Here is an 18,654-nt window from a genome sequence, read left to right on the forward strand (position 1 = left end):
TGTTACTGTGTATTGTCTGTGTTCTTTTCTGGTCTATGTTATTTTAGGCTCTCTCTTTGCTTATGGGACCCCTTTTAATATTTCTTATAGGGCTGGTTTGGTGTTTGCAAATTCCTTTAGTTTTTTGTCTGGAAGCTTTTTTCTCTCTTTCTATTTTCAGTGACAGCCTAGCTGGATATTTTATTCTTGGCTGCATATTTTTCTCATTTAGTGCTCTGAATGTATCATGTCAGTCCTTTCTGGCCTGCCAGGTCTCTGTGGATAGGTCTGTTGCCAATCTAATGTTTCTACCATTGTAGGTTACAGATCTCTTGTCCCGAGCTGCTTTCAGGATTTTCTCTTTGTCTCTGAGACTCGTAAGTTTTACTATTAGATGTCAGGGTGTTAACCTATTGTTACTGATTTTGAGGGGGGTTCTCTGTGCCTCTTGGATTATATGCCTCTTTCCTTCCCCAAATTAGGGAAGTTCTCTGCTATAATTTGCTCTAATATACCTTCTGCTTCTCTCTCTCTTTTTTCTTCTGGGATCCCAATTATTCTAATTGTTTCATCTTACTGTATCACTTATCTCTCGAATCCTGCCCTCGTGATCCAGTAGTTGTTTAGCTCTCTTTTGCTCAGCTTCTTTATTTTCCATCACTTGGTCTTCTGTATCACTAATTCTCTCTTCTGCCTCATTTATCCTAGCAGTTAGAGTCTCCATTTTTGATTGCATCTCATTAATAGCGTTTTTGATTTCAACTTGGTTAGATTTTAGTTCTTTTATTTCTCCAGAAAGGGTTTCTCTAGTATCTTCCATGCTTTTTTCCAAGCCCAGCTAGTATCTTTAAAATCATCATTCTGAACTCTAGTTCCGACATCTTACTAATGTCCGTATTGATTAGGTCCCTGGCAGTTGGTACTGCCTCTTGTTCTTTTTTTTGAGGTGTTTTTTTCCATCTTGTCATTTTGTCCAGAGGAGAATAGATGAATGAGAGAACAAAATGTTAATAGGGTAACAACGACCCCAGAAAAATACACACTAAACAAATCAGAAGAGACCTGAAACCGGGGGAAAAGAAAGGAAAAGAAAGAAAAAAGAAAAAAAAGATAAAAACAAAAAACCAAACAGAATATGATCAAATATGATCAGGCTGGTGCATAGATCAGTGCCACACACTAGATTTTGGGCGTATTTTGGTCTGTTAGAAGAAAGTGCCTCCCAAAATTTTAAAGAAAGAAAAATTTACGTATGTACAAAAATGAGGGTAAATACGATGAAGGGATGGAATATTACTGTAGAGATGAAAATTATAAAAGATTTTATAGAAGGAATTGATTTGATAAGAAGTTGGTTGAAAAAAGAAAGAAGAGGATTTAAAAAAAAGGGGGGGAGAGAATATGATCAGGCAAGAGACTAGAACAAAGCCATACACTAGAGATTTAGGATATATTTTGGTCTGTTTGAAGAAACTGTATCCCAAAATTTTAAAGAGAGAACAACTTATATATATATATATATATACACCAAAAATAAGGTTAACTACTATGAAGGGATAGAATATGACTCTAAAAAAGACAGAAAAAGATTTTTTTTAAAAAGATTATTTATTTATTTGGCAGAGAGGGACACAGCGAGAGAGGGAACACAAGCGGGGGAGTGGGAGAAGCAGGCTTCCTGCTGAGCAGGGAGCCTGATGCGGGGCTCGATCCCAGGACCCTGGGATCATGACCTGAGCCAAAGGCAGATGCTTAACGACTGAGCCACCCAGGCGCCCCCCAAAAAAGATTTTTTTAAAAAGGGATTGATAAGATGTTGGCTGAAAAAGGGAAAAAGAAAAATTCAAAAAAAAAAAAAGTTAAAAAAAAATTAACTTTGAAAGACTAAAGAATCGAGGAAATAAAGCCATGAATTCTATGTGTAGTATTCCCCTAGCCCTGGAGTTCTGCCATTCTCATTGATCGGTAAACTTGGTCTTGCTGATCTTCTGGGGGAGGGGCCTGTTGCCATGGTTTCCAAATGTCTTTGCCAGAGGTGGAATTGCCCCACCCTTGCCGGTCCGGGCTAAGTAATCTGCTAGGGTTTGCTCTCGGGAGCTTTTGTTCCCTGCAAGCTTTCCGTTTGGCTTTGGAGGGAATGAGAGTGAAAATGGCGGCCTCCCAATCTCTGCCCTGGAGGAGCAGAGAACTCAGGGCCCCACTCCTCAGTGAACCCCGAGAGAAAAGCAGTCACTCAACTCCCATCTCCCCCGTCTCCGGCTGCACTCCGTGCTCACCCGGCCTGTGACCGAGCGTTTCTATCTCTGGCACCGGACCCCATGTGGAGTCTCCAAACCCAGCAGATCCCTGCGGTGCGCTCCCGGGCCGCTCCTCCTGGGGGAGGAAGGTGAGTCTCCCCGGATCTGCCGCTTGTTGGGTCCCTGCTGGAGGAGCAGTGGCCTGACTGTGCCACGGATCACGGTTTATGACAACCCCGAGCTGAGAGCCCATTCCTCGGCTCCGTCTCTGCAGCTGGCTTCCCCACTCCGATATCTGGGAGCTCTGCCGCACTCGGGCACTCCTGGTCTTTCTGTGACTCCAAGGGTCCTGAGACCACACTGTCCCGTGAGGGTTCCGCACCCCGCTTAGCCCCTGGAGCGACGTCCCTCAGCAGAGCCGACTTCTAAAAGTTCCGATTTTGTGCTCTGTGGCACTATCACTTGCCAGTAGTGGCTGACGGAGGTTCCTGCCGTCTGTCTTCCTGAATATCACCTTGGATTCACTTCTCTGCAGTCCTACCTTCCAGAAAGTGGTCGCTTTTCTGTTCAGAGAGTTGCTGCTAATCTTTTCTTCGATCTCGTGTTGAGTTCATAGTTGTTCAGAATGGTTTGATCCCTATCTAGCTGAATTCCTGGGACCAGACGAAATTTAGGTCTCCTATTCCTCTGCCATCTTGCTAGGGAAAATGTTTCTGAGTTTTGATTACATAACTATTGTGTGGCTCTCTTTGGGTTTATCCTCCTTATAGTTCATTTAACTTCTTGGATGTGTGGATTCATGTAGTCCATCATATTTGGGATGTTTTCTGTCATTATTTATGCAGGTATTCTCTCAGCTCCTTTTTATTTCTTCTCTTTCTGGGACTTGCATTATGAGTATATTGGTTCATTTGATGGTATTATAAGTCCTTTAGGCTCTGTTCATTTTTCTTCATTTTTTTTCTTTCTGCTCTGCAGACTCAATAATTTCAGTTGTCCTATTTTCAAATTGCTGATTGTTTGGTTGGCTCACAACTGCTGATGAATCCCTCTAGTGAATTTTTCATTTCATTTTTTTACTTAGCAGCTCCAGAATTTCTTTTTGGTTCCGTTTTATAATTTGTGTCTCTTTATTAATGTTCTCATTTTGTTCACATACCATTTTCCCAGTTTCCTTCTATTCTTTGTACATGGTTTCCTTTAGCTCTTTGAGCATATATAATGCAGTTGATTTAATGTCTTTGTCTAGTAAGTCCAGTGAATGGGCTTCCTCAGGAATGATTTTCTATCAGTTCTTTCCCTTTGATTGGGCCGTATTTTCCTGTTTCATTGTATGCTCTGTGAGTTTTTGTTGCTGAAAACTGGTTGAATATGGTGGTAACTCTAGAAATCTGATTCAGTCTTCAGGGATTGTTGATTTTGCTTGTTGACTGCTAGAACCATCCATTGGTGACTTTCCCAAGTATTTTTGCAAAGTAGGTATTCCTTGTTGTGTGTGGCTAATGAAGTTTTCATTTCATTGCTTCTGTGGTCAGCCAGTGACTTGACATATCTCTATAAATGTAGGTCAAGAGAAGTGGAATGACACACAAAGCCTGCTTCTGTGTGTTAGGATAAAATTTATTTGAAGTAAGTTTCAGATAGTTATATTTGAGACCTGAATCAGAGTTGAATTCCAAAAGTTACTTTTGTATATCTTCTCTTAAAATGAGGACATTACATCTCAGGTTTTGCAATATATACTTTTTCTTACCTGAAATAAGTAAAGATTTTGTTCCTTTTTCTACATATCCATGTTTACAACCTACTTAATCATCCCCTTCTAATCTCACCACTCAGTGGTACTTCAAGTTGTTCAGTGTTGTTATTTTGAAAATCGCTTATTTTCTGCCTTTTAGAGTCCAGGAGATCTGCAAGTCATGAAATAGCAATGGAAAAAAGTTAGCTTTTGGGAATTAAAAGCCCCTTTTGTATTGTACTCTAGGACCACAAAAATCAAACTTGATTTTAAAATAAAACATTATCTCACACCTGTGTCCTGTATTTACATTGTCACCTCACTTGATTTGACCCCCCACAAGCTTGGTGCTCAGAAAGCAGATAATAGTGGTGCCTGGGTGGCTCAGCCAGTTAAGTGTCTGCTTCGGCTCAGTTCATGATCCTAGGGTCCTGGGATGGAGCCCCATGTCAAGCTCCCTGCTGGGCAGAGTCTGCTTGTCCCTTTCCCTCTGCCCCTCCCCCCTCTACTCATGCGTGCACGTCAGCGCTCTCTCAGTTTTGCTCTCTCTCAAATAAATCTTAAAAAAAAAAAACAGATAATAAACTTAGTGATGAAGAAAGTGAGATCCAAAAATTCAGTCACTTTTTTTTTTTCAGGGACATATATCTAGTAAAAGCAGAGTTAACAATCAACCATAGTTCTTCCTTAAACCATTTTCTCAATTCAGGCTTCCCAGATCACTAAATAGGTATCCTCTTAATTTCACTCAAGCCATTCCTGACCTGCAGTTATTTTGGCTCTCTAGCATTCATCCCCAAAATCTTTCTGGTTACAGACTTTGTGGCCACAGGGTTTCTTCCCCCTGGAGCTGGAGGGAAATTTTTTTTAAGTGCTTTTATGAAAAAATGCCTAGGGTTGCAAGTAGCTATGGTTCCAGTTTTTCCAAGGAAATTAAATCAACTTCCTTGAGACAGAAAGACTGCAGAGTTAAGAGGAGAGGAGAAAAAGGCAAAGACCTGAGGATGTTTGAACTTTTCAATCCTGCTGTCCCTGACACAGGCTCTCCACCGCCACCCTCCCTGCTTTCTGCAGTTTAGTTACATGCAAGATAATTCCCTGTTTTTGCTTAAACTGGCTTAAGTAGGGTTTCTGTATCTTGCAACTGAAAGAACCCTAATAAAACCATGTTCTTCATACATTTTTTTCCTGTACAATTAAAAAAAAGGCGGGGGTGGTTTAGGACACTTTCTCTTGTACTTTCTCCTTTTTAGGCATTGAGCATCCTAACTTCTACACATGTGTATGTATAGAACGTTATTGTGAATGGGGGAGGGATGTGGAAGGATCTCAACATTGGTTACAATAAAAGAAGGAGAGGTGAATTTTTTCTTTATAAATCTTTTCATTGTTTCACATGTTATTTTCTTAAAATTTTAATAAGGAACGGGTGCCTGGTGGCTCAGTCTGTTAAGTGTCTAACTCTTGGTTTTGGCTCAGGTGGTGATCAGGGTCATGGGATTAAGCCTCACATCAGGCTCTGTGCTCAGTGCAGAGTCTGCTGGAGATTCTCTCTCCCTTTTCCTCTGCCCCTCCCCACCTTGAGCACACACATGTGTGTGTGCTCTCTTTAAATAAATTAATATAATCATTAAAAAGTTTTTTTAATAAAGAAAATAAAGCATTTAAAAAAATAAAATGTACTTCTTTTGAGTTCAGATGTGCCTATTATGTTTGTAGCAAATGCTAATGTACAGCATTAATAACAAAATTTATTCTTAACCCTTTTCATTTTATTTTCTGACACTGTCAGTCATGAGGATTGTATAAGCTTTATTTTTTTGTAGTTCTTAGTTACAAAAATAATAGTTGTTACTGTTTTGTTTTTCAAATTACAGAATTGAATGTGCATTTTCAAACTACATTTGCCACTCAGTGCAAGATTCAATGTACTTCTGGTAGGAATTGTGGTAGTGCTCCCAGTTGAAAATTGTGCTCTAACATTTTCAACTCATGTTATGATGTCTGCCATTGTGGATATATTCTATTTTACTTTTTTCTTTGGTTTTGTGGTATTTGTTAGTTAGACTTTCTGTTTTCTTGCATGTCATTTGTTGAAAGTAATTTGTTCTTACTTTGTTTTTATTTTGAGTGATTTAGTTAGAGGTGGACATGATACTAATACTCATATTGCTGTTTACTAAAAATGTATAATTCCAATTTAATTTTTGTTTACTTATTCCAAAAATATATATAGTATATACTTTTAATGTCTGAGGTTTGTGACTTGAGATTTTAATGTTTCTAGTATTTTTTTCTCAGTCCTTCTTTCTCTCCAAGCTAAATAATTATCTTAGTGTCATCGGTATGTTAAACTATGTATAGAAGTCTGTATGTGTACAGGGATGGTGTATGTCTATAATGCCGATTCTGTGATGCTTGCTCCCTGGCTAAACTGAAGTTCTGCATGCTCCTCAAAAAGAGTTACACTTAGAGTTAGATTACTTTGAGCAGACAGCTACACATTCTGCTTCCTTTGTCAAATCTTCCCTGAATGCACTACAGTTGTAGGTCATCCATCCTTTTCCTGAATAATTTTACACTTATTTCAGCATTTACAATTTTGACTCTCTTACTCTATTCCCATTAGTGTTCCTTCTGGGTAATGACTGAGCATTGACAAGATTAGAGGAGACAACATGTATCCATATAGATTTCATTTATTTGTACTGATTACCCATCATCAGGAGATATAATTGCTCTTCAAGACCTAAATTCATAAGCAATATGTTTAGGTAATTTCTTATAACTTATAATTGAAAATTTCGTTATGGATTGTTGAAGTGAATAAACAAGGAGGTTGTTACATTGATGTTGCTTGGAAGCCTATGCACCCAAACCAAAATCTGAGCCAGAGTCAATGCACTTGAATCTGAGAAAATGAACCTTAAGAACAACTAATCACAGACAGACAACTAGGCTTTCCCAAATAAGGCAATTGCAAAACCCAATCAGATAATTTCCTTGATTTGCCTCTATGTCTTCTCTATAAAAACCTCTCCCTGAGCTCCTGTGGAGTGTTCCTAACCATTTTGGTTTGGTGCTGCCCAATTTGAATTGATGTATGCCCAAATAAACTCTTTTAACAATTTCATTGTGCCTCAATTTGCCTTTTAGCAGGATTATTCTTGTTGATTGCCCAGGAGTCTTCCAAGCTCCTCCCTAGAACTACTAAGGTGGAGCTAAGTAGATCACATATTATTCCGTCCCTACTTATGGTTGACTTCATTGCTGCGTGGAATTTTCTTTTTTCTTTTTCTAAAAAATTTTATTTATTTGAAGCGGGGGACAAACGGGGAGGGGGAGAGGGAGAGGGGAAGCAGACTGCCTGCTGATTGGGAAGCCTGTTGCAGGGCTTGATCCCAGGACACTGAGATCACAACCTGAGCTGTGAGGTCAAAGGCTTAACTGACTGAGCCACCCAGGTGTCCCTGAAACTTTCTTATAATATCATTGACAAGATGAGAAGTTCTATTACCTACACAGTGTAGAGTGGCATATTCATGGTTTAGTCTCAATTTTACCCATTATTCCATTTAGGCAAGTTATAACTTTGATTTCTGTTCGTTTCACTCTCATGATTGCAATAATATAAGCATTGTTTAATTTTATCTTTAAAACTTTACCTTGTTTTATAACCTTACAGGGTTTTAGTGATATTTACGTGGTCATCTGATTTAACACCTATTTCTACTATATTCAATGCATAATACTATTATTTCCAACATATTAGAATTCTTTGATCAGTTTTATTTACACATACCACTTCCACTTATGTGAATATTGGTATTTACTATCTTTTGTTGGTGGTGATGTTTGTTTTATATATATGTTTTGTTTTCTCAGCTGGATTATTATAATTTTGAGGTCAGGCACCATTCCTTGATTGTCTTTGCGCCATTGGATCTTGAAGTTAGTAGGTGCGTAGTAATTATTAAGTTGAACTTGATTGCAATTGAGAATATTCTAGGCATATTTCCCTTTCACCTCATATAATGATTTAAAGGAGGTCTTTAATTTCTAACCACAGAGAAGTTTTTGCCTCAGTGGTCCTAGAGGTAAAAAGGGGGGGATGTCATTTTGATTAATAAAATAGGCCAGGTGGTCTTGGAAATTTTAGGAATACCTTGGAAATAACCATTGATGTCTCCTTTAGGACCCAGATCTTTGAGGTCAGTTTAGGTTTCTTAAATAAATCCCCACACTGACCAAGTATTTTCAGTATAATTTACATGCAGGGATTTCCCAGATATGAAGTAATAAAATTGGTATCCCTATGGCTGAGGTGAATGCTCTGCAAACTGTTAATTGTCGAGGTTATAGACCTCTGAGAATCCGGTAGAGACTATGAATACATGTATATTCATTTTGCTTATAATTTTAGGGAAGTTGTTGATCCCTAAAAATGACACATCCCAAGATGATCTGCTCTTGGAATAACAGCCTTCCAGATTCTATAATTCTTCTTAAATTCAGATTGATGTTAAGCTTTTTTCAACTCCCCTTTTTGTTTTCTCCCCCTTTCCCATTCTCAAGTTAACTAAGGGAGTTTCCTGCATCTGAGTCTAGGAAATGAGATAGCCATGCTATTCTGGCTTTAATTAGATTTGAGTGTCCTGGGAAAATGTTGCATAACATGTAAACAACATGCTCTTCTCTGTGTCAAGTGAAAATAACACACACACAAATTTTTTTTTTGAAAGATCTTTCAGTATGAAACTCGGGGTGGGAGAGACTTTCCCTTCCTCTGAACAGCTGTTGCTGCTATTAGAACATTAAACTTAGCTTTGAAACATTTTTGTTTTTGAAAGTCACTTACACCCCTGCTTAAAACCTTAATTCTCTTCCCACGGAGTTTTCATAGTTCAGTAAACAGTTTGCCAATGCACATGTTTGATATTGTAATGGGAGAAGGTCATCATTCCCTCTGTGCTTGTATGGTGAATCAACAAAACTAGTAAGCGTCTCTTTATTTCCAAGTTCACTTTCTTCTAAGACTCAAGAAGTATTTAAGGTTTTTGGAAAGTTGTCCTGTCCTTAGAGCGAGTACCAGTTTCCAAAGGAGTCTAGCTATGGCAAATGCCAGTAACTTATTTATTCATTCAGTGAGTCTTGAGCATTATTATGTGTCTAGTACTCTTGTAGGTACCAACAGTAAGTGGCAAATAAGACAGGTACAGTTCTGCTTTCATAGACCTTTATGGGGATGGAGAACAAAGGCATGAAAAAAATATGTAATATATTTATAGATGGTGATAGATCAAGAATGATAGAAGTAGTGCTATTTTATTTTATTTTTTTATTTTTTTAAAGATTTTATTTATTTATTTGAGAGAGAGAGAATGAGAGACAGAGAGCACGAGAGGGAAGAGGGCAGAGGGAGAAGCAGACCCCTGCCGAGCAGGGAGCCCGATGCGGGACTCGATCCCGGGACTCCAGGATCATGACCTGAGCCGAAGGCAGTCGCTTAACCAACTGAGCCACCCAGGCGCCCCGAAGTAGTGCTATTTTAAATAGGCTGGTGAGGAAAGCTTTCTCTGAGAAGGCGTATTTGAGTAGACACCTGGATAAAGTGAAGGAATAAGCTATGGGAATATGTTTACTGTGCTTGAGAAGCAATAGGAGGCTGTTTAGCTGGAATGGAAACATGGAAGGGAGAATGATACGAATGAGGTGGGAGAATTATATAGAACTTTACAGACTGTATGCTATTGGAAGGCTGAGACCAGGGGATCCGTAATCTCATTTATATTTTAAAAGTATTAACCTGGCTGTTATGTAGAGAATAAATGAAAGCAGGCAAGAGGGTAAGCAGGGAGACTAATAATGACATATTATTATTTGGTGACCTGAAATATATCCAGTGGTGGTTTAATGATTTTTTAATATAAGCAATTAAATTATAGTCTAGCATTGGACAAAAGTTCTGGTGTGTGTATATATATATATATATATACACACACACGTGTATATATATATATATATATACACACACGTGTATATATATATACACACACACACACACATATATATGTATACGTATATATATGGCTCTCTTCAGTTCAGATTTTTCTCAGAGATGGATGACTTCAGGATCACTGAGAACATAAATCCTAGCCCTTTAAGATTAACACTTAGTGTCTTTGACAGTTGGTTTTCATTCGCTTAAATTTTTTTCTTATTAGAAAGTGAAAATATTCTTTGTAGAAAATATGGAGAATAAAGTAAAAAGTGAAAACCATCTCTAATTCTTTCATCTAGATATAGTATTTTAGCTGACTCTTAACAGTTATTTTGCTCACATTTCTGGAGGATATCTATTTCTGCTTATATAGGTGAGAAAACAGAGGTTTAGGCAGACTTTAATTACTTGTTCAGAATTACCAGAGTAATTATTGTCGTATTCTTAGTGCTTTATTGAGGTTCTCAGCCAGTCCCTGAATGGCGTGAAAATGGTGTTAGTTATCAAGTTCTAGATATGAACAGTGAATTAACTAAGTATACTGTGACAAAGAAAATTAAGAGACACAATTACAATAATTTTTTCCCTTATCCTTTAGGTCAGTGTTCTTAGATGATGTTGCAATATATAAGATCATTGTGGACCATGTATTTCCCTAGAAAAAAGAGATTCTCCCTCTCAGATTTATAACATGACTATACAGGAGCACCTGGGTGGCTCAGTCGGTTGGAAGACCAACTCTTGATTTCGGCTCAGGTCAATGATCTCAGGGTCCTGGGATTGAGCCTCACATAGGGCTCCCTGCTCAGCCAGGGGTGTGTGGGGGATCTGCTTCTCTCTCTCTCTCTCCCTCTACCCCTCCCCCTACTCGTGTGTGCACGCACGAGCTCTGTCTCTTCTCAAATAAAATCTTTAAAAAATGCAACAGATTTCTGTACGTTGATTTTGTATCCTGTGACTTTACTGAATCCATGTATCAGTTTTAGCAGTTTTTTCATGGAGTCTTTCCAGTTTTCGGTATAGAGTATTATGTCATCTACAAATAGTGAAAGTTTGACTTCTTCCTTGCCAATTTGGATGCCTTTTATTTCTTTTTGTTGTCTGATTGCTGTGGCTAGGACTTCTAGTACTATGTTGAGTAAAAGTGGTGAGAGTGGACATCCCTGTCTTGTTCCTGACCATAGAGGAAAAGCTTTCAGTTTTTCCCCATGGAAGATGATATTAGCTGTGGGTTTTTCACATAAGGCCTTTATTATGTTGAGGTATGTTCATTCTGACTCTACTTTGTTGAGGGTTTTTATCTTGAGTAGATGTATTTTGTCAAATGCTTTTTCTGCATCTATCAAAATGTTCATATAGTTGTTCTTTTTATTTATGTGGTGTATCACATGGATTGATTTGCAGATTTTTTGTTTTTTAAGTAGGCTCCCCCGCCCCCCCAGCATGGAGCCCAGTATGGGGCTTGAACCCATGACTCTCAGATCAAGACCTGAGCTGAGATCAAGAGTTGGATGCTTAACTGACTGAGCCACCCAGGCACCCTGATTGATTTGCAAATATTGAAACACCCTCACAATCCAGGAAAAAGTCCCACTTGATCGTGTTGAATGATTTTTTTAATGTATTGTTGGATTTGGTTTGCTAGTATTTTATTGAGAATTTTTGCATCTGCGTTCATCAGGGATATTGGCCGTAATTCTTTTTTAGTGATGTCTTTTTTTTTTTTTTAAGATTTTATTTATTAGAGAGGGAGAGCGAGCTCATGTGCACAAAAGAGTGGGGTGAGGGGCAGAGGGAGAAGCAGACTCCCTGCTGAGCAGGGAGCCTGATGTGGGGCTCCATCCCAGAACTCTGGGATCATGACCTGAGCCGAAGACAGACGCTTAACCAACTGAGCCATCCAGGTGCCCTCTTTAGTGATGTCTTTATTTGGTTTTGGTATCAGGATATTGTTGGCCTTACAGAATGAATTTGGAAGTTTTCCTTTGTTTTCTATTTTTTGGGGGTAGTTTGAGAAAAATAGGTATTAATTCTTCTTTACATGTTTTGTAGAATTCACCTATGAAGCTATCTGGACTTTTGTTAGTTGGGGGATTTTTGATTACTGATTCAGTTTCTTTGCAGGTTATGGATTTGTTTCTTCCTGTTTCAGTTTTGGTAGCTTATGCATGTCTAGTTATTTATACATTTTGTCTAGGTTGTCCAATTTGTTTTGCATAATATTTTCTTAATAATTGTATTTCTGTTGGTTGTTATTTCTCCTCTCTCATTTGTGATTTTATTTATTTGGGTCCTTTCTCTTTTCTTTTTGATAAGTTTCGTTAGAGGTTTATCAATTTTATTAAATTTTCTAAAGGAGCAGCTCCTTGTTTCATTAATCTGTTCTATTGTTTTTTTAGTTCCTATATCATTTATTTCTGCTCTAGTCTGTTATTTCTTTCTTTTTACTGATGTTAGGCTTCATTTGTTGTTCTTTTTCTAGCTCCTTTAGGTGTAAGGTTAGACTTTTTATTTGAGGTTTTTCTTGCTTCTTGAGGTAAGGCTCTATTGCTATATACTTATCTCTTAGGACCACTTTTGCTGCATCCCAAAGGGTTTGCACTTTGTGTTTTCATTTATTTTTTTATTTCTTTTTTGATTTCTTGGTTGACCCATTCATTGGTAGCATGTTGTTTAATCTCCATGTATTTGTGGTCTTTCATGTATTCAAAAAAAATTAAAATTTGTAGATACAGATTAAAGAACAAGTTCTTACGTACTCACCACCTAAGCTTGCCATCTATTAAAAAGTAGAACTTTACCATAATTCAGAAGCTCCTATGTGCCCCTCCCTCACTACATTCCTTTTCTCACCTTCTGAAGTAGTTAACCATCCTGAATTTAATGGACATCATTCCTTTGTTTTTGATTGTTTTCATCATATATGTCTTCACTCCTAAATCCAATGTTTAATGCCTGTTTTAAAATTTCATAATAAATGGAATTATGCTGCATATATTTTTCTGTGACATGTTTCTTTTGTGCAAGATTATTTTTGAGATTCATCCATGTTGATGTGTGGAGTTATATTTTATTTCCACTGTTGTATGGTATTCCATGGAATTAATATACCCTAATTTATTTATCCATTCTATTTATGGACATTTGGATTATGTCCAGAGTTTTGCTGTTATAAACAATGTTCCCATAACTTTCTCTGACATATGTCATATGTAAGAATATATCTATGGTGTATTCATAGTAGTAGAACTGCTAGGACATAGAGTGTGCACATGTTAAATTTTATAAGATAATACCAACATGGTTTCAAAAGTAGTTAAAGCTTTTTCTTTCTTTTTTTTTTTTTAAAGATTTTATTTATTTATTTGAGAGAGAGAATGAGATAGAGCATGAGAGGGGGGAGGGTCAGAGGGAGAAGCAGACTCCCCACTGAGCAGGGAGCCCGATGCGGGACTCGATCCCGGGACTCCAGGATCATGACCCGAGCCGAAGGTAGTCGCTTAACCAACTGAGCCACCCAGGCGCCCAAAGCTTACTCTTCTTTCACCAGCAGTAGAGTGGTATTCCTCATTGCTGTAAAGCCTTCCTGTCACTTGGTATTTATCCACCTTAAAGAGTTTTGCCAGTCTGGTGGTGTCAAATGGTATCCCAAAATGATTTGAATGTAGATGTCCCTGATTACTAGTGATGTTAAGTATTTTTTATATTCAACTTGTGCATTGTATATTTTCTTCTTTCTTCATTTCTATTTCCCGTTTTTCATTTAGTTATTTATCCTTTCCTGTTTCATTCATAGGAATTCTTTATATATTCTAGATGCTACTAATTTGCCAACTATAAATGCATTGCAGATATTTCCTTAGTGACTAATTGGATATGGGAGGTGAAGGAGAAGGCATATAGAATTACTCCCAGGTTTCTGGTTTGGGGAACTGAGTGGTTGCTAGTATTGTTAAACTAGGACATAGAATATAGGAGGAGAACTAGATCTGGGGGAGGGGAATTTGAGATATTTTGGAGTTTGATGTTTCTGTGGGATATTCAGATGTCTATGAGACATCTCTATATAAGGGTCTGAAGCTCAGGTGAAGTCTGTTAGGCCACATCAGTCCAAAAGAGTCTTGTATGATGGGCCTTTCAGAATACTGCAGTTGGAAGGAATATGATAGTTCTCAAACTCATTTGTCTTCTACCATTGGATTCTTCTGTGAAATACATGTTCCAGTCAAATGACCCACCAGACACTTCATTTTAGTTATTATTTTATTACTTTTTTGATCTGCTAACAGTCATATAATCTTTCTTAACATCTTCAAGAGAGCACAGCATTTTTATTTTAAAACACATCCAGCATATCTGTCTTACATAACATGCAGAGTATACATCTAGATTTTAAAATTTTTCATTGCACAATCGTGTGGTATTTAGTTACACAAGTTACTCCATAAACACTGAAAACAAGAAATATGTATATCTAAGAATCCTACTTTACGTAGCTTTTCATTAAAAGTAGTATTTTCACATACATTTTCAGGTATTTCTAGGTTCTTCTATGTATTTGGAGTTGCATATATATATAACTGCTGGAAGAATATGGGCCCCTTGGGAGGATAGCAGTAGAAGCTCGTGGAGTAAAGGTCTTTCTTAAAAAAGGAGATTGTATTATGGGTACTTTGTGAAGTTCAGAGAACTCTGATAAGTCTAGAGGTGGAAATATCCCTTAATAACGGTTAGAAGGTAGGACAGGTGAGGAAAGTGTCAGTAGTAGGGTAGGACCTGGTACATTCACTGAAAATGTAGTACTTCAGCATAGCTTATAGTGCCAGGATAGGGTGATGAACCGTCCACCTCCCTCAAGGAGTAGTAGCAGCTAATTTGGTGACAATGGTTGGTCACCTTTTAAGAGAACTGCAATCCAGGGACAATTAGGGCTTGCATATATTGTGTGCAGGGAAATGATGGCAGAGGTAGTCTTTTTCTGGTCCATCTTTATCAGTATTACAGTGATTATGCTTCTCTGTTCAAGGAGATGTTTTAGACCTGTAAGAAAAGAAAGAAGGTGTAAAAGTGTGATACTCAACTTTGGCTTCAACCTGGATTCTGCTTGGAACATTCTGAGTCCCCAGGCAAAGTATCTGGTGAGCTTTCTTGCTGCTATATCATCATTGTGGATTACAGGGGCTGCTTTTTTAAGGCCAGGAAAGGCTTGGGGGAAATTCGGTAGCTTTGCTTGAATACTTAAAGCTCTTCCTCAGGGTTGACATTTCTAGATAGATAGGGTAACCTTTGATACCGCACAAGATGAGATCTCAGTATAAAATAAATAGAGGTAGAGGCAGGCATGATGGTAAATACTTTCAAGTCAAGGATCCCACAGGAAAGCTCAGTGCAAATATTTCTGACTTCCCAAAATTGACATTTCTTAAAGAACAGTTCTTCTGCAAAGAGCAGCAAACCTACCTTTCCTTGCTAATTGCTCTCAGTAAAATCTTGATTTTCTTAGACTCTGGATTCAGACATCTTTTCTCCCCGTTCTTTTTCAGTGTGGCACTGTAGAAGTAAGAAAGGGTGAAAATATTTAAAACAGTCTTGGGCCAATAAAACAGATGGAATATAGTTTTTAGATCAGATGTTTATGTTTCATTCTAGATGTTTCCCTTGGTTATACAGAGGTCTTAGAATCATTACAAGCCCTTTACTGATTTTGTGATCATACTTACATATTTAATATATGATTACAACTAGGGAAGTGATATTCGGATGGCATTTTACTCACATGATCTCAACACGTGGACAAGATTGACTTGCAGGAATCACTTCAAGTTTTTCTAAGGATTTTGGATTTACAGATCCATTACTAATCTTGATACAGGTACAGCGTGTAGTTCTAGAGAGAGGTATTCCTGTGGGAAGAAGAGGTACAGAGAGCAGGGGAGGTTAGTGCCGTTTTCATTTTAGGCATTTAATGTGAATTGGTTACTGCTTAGCAGAACCAATATCCCCATGTCATTTAAGTCTGTTGGAGAAAGAATAATAGCATTTTAACACAGCTCTGAATGATTAATTAGTTGGTTATATGAAAGAATGGAATTGCAACTTGAGAAGTGTAAATTCATACCCTTGAATGGTTCAAATGGTTAATTAAGCTGAGTTGACTAAGGAAGTATCTGTGTCATCCTCTCTTCCCTCATTCCTTTACATTTTTTGTCTATTCTCTTACACTGCCTCTTCTGCTCCTCCTCTATTTTATTCCATTTGCTTTTCTGACTGTACGCTCTGTGGCCAGATGGAATCTCTGCTTATTTACCCTTCATTTATAGGCAGGTTGTAAAACTTTTGTGAATACACTATTCCTATTATTATAGAATTTATACTCAGTTCTATTTCTGACCTTACAAATTAAATATCCCTTCATGTTCCTTACCTTGAGTTCCAGTCAGAGTCAGAAAGATAAGGCAGAAAATAAGAACAGCACTTTGGTTCATGATGTCGTGACTGGAGGTTCCTCTGCAGTAGGCTCAGAAAGTCTAAGCAGTTGAGTGTCTCAGAAAATGTGGGGTTAGGATGCAGTATTTATTTGCAAAGGCACTTTCCCTCTCTAACTCTGATTGGGTAACATTATAGTTGACTCAGCAAAACCTGCTGTCTGTTACTTGGGGAAGTCCCATGTTGCAGAATCAAAGATATTGTTAGTATTTATTGTGACTCTGAGTTGTGGAATTTCCCTCCTTCTTTTTTCACTAAGAGTGAGTTAGGTTTCACTTTCCAAAATATGAATGGTTTCTTGAAAAACAGAAGTTAATTGCATGTAAGTTTTTTTTTTAATGAAAAACATTTTAATGAATCTTTTTAAATGAAACTTTGATTCTCATCTTTTGCTTCCTGCAAAATAAAGATGTCAACTTAATCCTCAAGTCAGTCTTAAATACAGTTTTTTTTTCTTTTCAAGATTTTGTTTAAATACCAGTTAGTTAACATACAGTGTAATATTAGTTTCAGGTGTAGAATTTAGTGATTCATTACTTTACATACAACACCCAGTGCTCATCACAAGTGCCCTCCTTAATCCCCATCACCTTTTTAACCCATCCCCCTGCTCATCTCTCCTCTAGCAACCCTCGGTTTGTTAGTCTCTATAGTTAAGAGTCTGTTCCTTGTTTTGCCTTTTTCCCCCATGTCCATTTGTTTTGTTTCTTAAATTCCACATATAAGTGAAATCATATGGTATTTGTCTTTCTCTGACTGACTTATTTTGCTTAGCATAATACCGTCTAACGCTGTCCACACCATTGCAAATGGCAAGATTTCATTCTTTTTTATGGCTGAGGAACACAGTTTTAAAATGAGTATATCTATGCTGTGTTTTAAATCTATTTTAATTTGCAGCATTAAGTCATGAATATAAATATATTTATTCACTTTATGGGTTCCAGGGATGTCATGTATTTTTTCTTTTTATCTCTACAGTAACCTGTAAGAAAATGGGAACGTTGTTATCTTCATTTTATATATGGAAGAAGAACCTTAGAGATAAGATAATTGTGTTAGATCATACAAAGGTTGCAATCTATTTAGTCTACTTACTATGCTTTTTCTCAACATTTGTCTTAAACTTTGTAATTACTTTCAGAGGCTAAGAAATTTTTTTTTTAAAGATTTCATTTATTTATTTGAGAGAGAGAGTGAGAGAGAGAGTGCGCACGAGCGGTAGGGAGGTGCAGAGGGAGACTCTCAGCTGAGCAGGGAGCCCATGTGGGGCTCGACCCCGGGGCTCCGAGATCATGACCCGAGCTGAAGGCAGACGCCTAACCGACTGAGCCACCCAGGCACCCAAGAGGCTAAGAAAAATTTTAAAAGTTCTTTAGTAATAACAATTTTTCATCCTTTGTAAATCTAATTTTTGGAAATAATTGAGCCAAGCATTGTCTTTTGATCAAATACTATAAATAATAGGTTTGGTCTTCTTGGACAAGGTCAAAGATCTGGAACTGGCAAGTTTCAAAGAATTCCAGAAATGTTTTGAACAATCATGACATCATTAGAATAACTGAATAGTCTTCTACATATAACTGTTTTGAGGGAAAACACTAATTTGGATATCTGATTTCTGTTAGTGTTGGTAAGCAATTTTTGTGTTTTTCAGAAAAGTCCCTGAATGAAACATCATAAGGTAAGATCTAGAATGGCATAAAAAAAGGATTAATAGCTATGATAAGATTATTGCAAAAACAAGGTATTTCCTTTTTGAAGAAAATTTATTTTTGTTTTTAAAAAAATTTTTTTAAAGATTTTTATTTGTTAGAGAGAGGGAGGGAGAGGGGAGAGTGCTCGTGCACAAGCAGGGGGAGCGGCCAGCAGAGGGAGAGGGAGAAGCAGGCTCCCTGCTGAAAAGAGCCTACCAACAGCCTGGGGCTCAATCCCAGGACCCTGGTATCATGACCTGAGCTGAAGGCAGACACTTAACCGACTGAGCCACCCAGGTGCCCCTGAAGAAAAATTTTAAAAAGGGGCATGGATAGAGAGACCTTGGGAGAACAGGATGAAAACAGAGGTTGATTTAAGATTGATACAGCTCAAAGACATTCTCAAATGTGAAGCAGAGGATAAAAAGTGTCAGTTGTTAAACTGGTAGCCGAGGTAGCAGAAATTAGCATAATTTTAACAGGGCAAATAGGGGCAAAAATTGGTTTCTTAGTATT

At 37.7% G+C, this 18,654-nt stretch overlaps 2 protein-coding genes across 3 annotated transcripts in view; one reads left to right on the forward strand and one right to left on the reverse strand.

Annotated features, from left to right (window-relative positions):
• Positions 1–18,654, forward strand: part of ART3 (ADP-ribosyltransferase 3 (inactive)) — a 145,887-nt gene that overhangs the window by 11,112 nt on the left and 116,121 nt on the right. The gene's annotated exons all lie outside the window — the stretch shown is intronic.
• On the reverse strand, positions 14,205–16,531 carry CXCL10 (C-X-C motif chemokine ligand 10). Its single transcript, XM_045880975.2, has 4 exons — positions 16,380–16,531; positions 15,732–15,858; positions 15,416–15,505; positions 14,205–14,995 (listed from the first exon to the last, which is right to left on the reverse strand). The coding sequence occupies exons 1-4, from the start codon at positions 16,438–16,440 to the stop codon at positions 14,977–14,979; spliced, it is 297 nt and encodes a 98-aa protein (XP_045736931.1). The 5' UTR covers positions 16,441–16,531; the 3' UTR covers positions 14,205–14,976.

Source organism: Mirounga angustirostris, unplaced genomic scaffold (assembly GCF_029215605.1).
Source record: "Mirounga angustirostris isolate CCGP_5_RB_7025 unplaced genomic scaffold, mMirAng1.0.hap1 SCAF_2, whole genome shotgun sequence".
Classification (NCBI taxonomy): domain Eukaryota; kingdom Metazoa; phylum Chordata; class Mammalia; order Carnivora; family Phocidae; genus Mirounga; species Mirounga angustirostris.